Source organism: Schistosoma mansoni, chromosome W, assembly GCF_000237925.1.
Source record: "Schistosoma mansoni strain Puerto Rico chromosome W, complete genome".
Classification (NCBI taxonomy): Eukaryota; Metazoa; Platyhelminthes; class Trematoda; order Strigeidida; family Schistosomatidae; genus Schistosoma; species Schistosoma mansoni.
The window spans coordinates 24469953-24472752 of NC_031502.1; the positions used below are offsets into that span (position 1 = coordinate 24469953).

The following is a 2800-nucleotide window of genomic DNA, read 5'->3' on the forward strand; positions in this document are numbered from 1 at the left end:
GTGACTTAGTTTCTTATTAAGTTGAGCATCATTCTTATTTTTTGTTTTTACCTGTCAGGATTATACATGTGACATTCTTAACAGCTATATAAACACATATATTAAATTTGAACCATATAAAGCCAACAGCAAATGTCCGCCTCAGTTTACTTGTTCAAAGTGAGCTGATTGAGTTTATCCACTGTTTCCGTTATTTAGTTCGATACAAGCTTGAAGACATGTTATAATGATACGAATAAATCATGTACCTTTCTCAAATGGAGTTATTAAAAGTTATCATACGATAAAAACTTTTCAAAATATATGTGTGGTGCAAAATGGAGTATTTTATCTTCTTTATTATATGGATCTGCGAAATAACTACTTAAACACTTTGGTGCTTAGTGACGTGAAGATTCAGAAAGTATCTGTTATTCAACAGATTCACGTGAAGACAAATTCTAAGACTGAAATTTATGAAAGTAAAACGATGGAGGAGCAGACGAACAGTTATGCGTTGATATCTTTCAGACAGGTTTCACAAATTCTAAGGCGATTTCTGTGAAGTGCAATTCAAATCTCACTTCCAGCTTTCAAGAGAATACAACGGCAACTGAATCACAATATCTGACCTATCCATGAATTCATTTCTCCGTACACTGTATTTTTCGGATTAATAAAAGGATCCAGTATAGAACCATGTTCTGAGATAGTCTACGACACAACTTGGAAAACGTAACTTTTAATGTTTTATTTTTTTTATATTCGTTTATTTGTACCATTAACAGTTTTCCTGTTTACCTTCGGATGGTGTGTTACACAATTTCAAAAGGGTAAAAAGTTGGCATCTGTTTTGTCATTTTGAACTTCATGGAAGTTTATTCACAATATTATTTGACCGTTGAATGTTACGCCTATTATTAGTAGTTCTAATGAGAGCTGCCGTTTCACCCTGAGGTTCGCATGCTTTAGCTAACTTTGTGAATTCTGTGATAATCCCTAATTAAAAGGGAAATACATGACAATTCAGAAAACCTATAAACTCTTCTGTTGCCATCAATTATCATAAGATTTTATTTTAACATTATACAAATAAATCATTTTTATTCTTGAATCATTTCAATAAAAATAACTAGATTGCAACAGTTTTTAATTATTCTACTTGCTATTTTACTCTTTGAGGATCCACTGGGACTAAAAATTCGAAACTTCTTTTTTCTATTCAGAGGTGACCTGCAAAATTCTAATCTCTGTAGATAGTAATTAAGCCAGATCCATCGTGACAAGACATCGAATAATCAGAGTGTTGTTTGTAACTTACTTGAAAACTTAGCTATTGAAAATATTTCCAATATTCCGAAATAAAGATATTATTTGAAACTCCATTCTAGCCCTGTTTACTATTAATGAAATAATGAATTGAGAAGAAGTATTCCAAAAAAAAGCAGACAGATGGGAAAATATTCATTCAATCGATTTCGGCTATTTTTCATAACAGACGTTTCCCTTGATATGGTAGATTTGTTTAGAACCGAATGAACTAAAAATTACACAACTGTTTCAGAACTAGTAGTGAGTTGGAAATGACATAGCGATATAATGTTTGTAATAAATTGTTAGTGTCTAGCAGTGAATCACTGATCTAGATAATAACATTTTTAGTGCTACCAACTAATGAACCAATAAGTCCTCATAGCAGTTAAACGTAGAAAAAGTTAGTAAAGCTTTTTGACTTTTCTAAATAAGATGGAGAAACTAGGTTTTGATGAACTATCCAAGTGATTTGTTTCGATTAAGTTATAGATCGTAAAATATACTAATAATAGAAAATCTGTTCTGAATACTTCATACTCGACGAAATATTTTGTGTCAGAAAGTTATGACTCAATTAAAGAAATAATTAGTGGAATTTTAGATTGGTCTTTCACAGCTCTTCTGTGTTACAGCCAATAGATTGTCCCTGAATCATAACCTTTAACATACCAACCAATTAAGGTGATAGTTTTTAACCATTTCCAGTTATCATAACTAATCACGCCTAATATTGGATTGCTGTTTAACCATAAACTGAATCAGCTTTTATTGAGGATGTCATGCAAAATGTGACTGTGAGAATATCTAGCAATAAACGAATCATTTAACTTGGTAAAATGCTTTGTGATAGAATGTAAATTTTCACAGCTCCGGTCGTCTATGTTCTTTTATTTTCATTTCAAACAATTCGTTTGCCTGAACTGATATTTTGGTGTGAGTTTATGTCATCTTCAGCACAGTTAAGTGTTATCGCTTACTGGACATTTGATTTTTTACCTTTCTTTCACCGTAATATTCCTCGTCTCTTTATCAATTATGACTTTATTATTATTGGTAGTAGTACTAATATTCAACATTCGACTAGCGTTTCATTATAATTGATAACGGTTCTTCCTTCTAATTTTTCTCCTTTAAATAAGGTATTTTATCCTAATAAGACATAATTCGTTGATCATGATTTTCAACATTATTTAATGAAAGAAACTTGTGAGGAGACTTTCACTTACCACAAACGGTTACCAAACCTGTTACAAGTCACTAGGATATACTGAAGTTTTAGTTTTTCAATAACAGTTTGGAAAATATCACATGTAGCCTTTATGTTGTGTAGATAATGAATGATTCGAAACAGGCCCACACATATATGGAATGATCATTATACTGTGGTGCGTGCTACTGATGTCGACAGATATAAGTAGTATGTATCATCAATCGGAAGTGAAATGTTTGGTGGTAGGTTAAGAAGATCGAAGGAAAGAGGACGAACACAGTGAGCGATTGATGTGGA

At 31.9% G+C, this 2800-nt stretch overlaps 1 protein-coding gene across 1 annotated transcript; it reads right to left on the bottom strand.

Annotated features, from left to right (window-relative positions):
• Positions 1–847: 847 nt before the first annotated feature.
• On the bottom strand, positions 848–2005 carry Smp_133780 (hypothetical protein; the record flags this gene model as incomplete). Its single annotated transcript, XM_018789074.1, has 2 exons — positions 848–978; positions 1990–2005. 2 exons carry the CDS (start codon positions 2003–2005, stop codon positions 848–850), a joined length of 147 nt encoding a protein of 48 aa, XP_018654554.1.
• Positions 2006–2800: the final 795 nt, after the last annotated feature.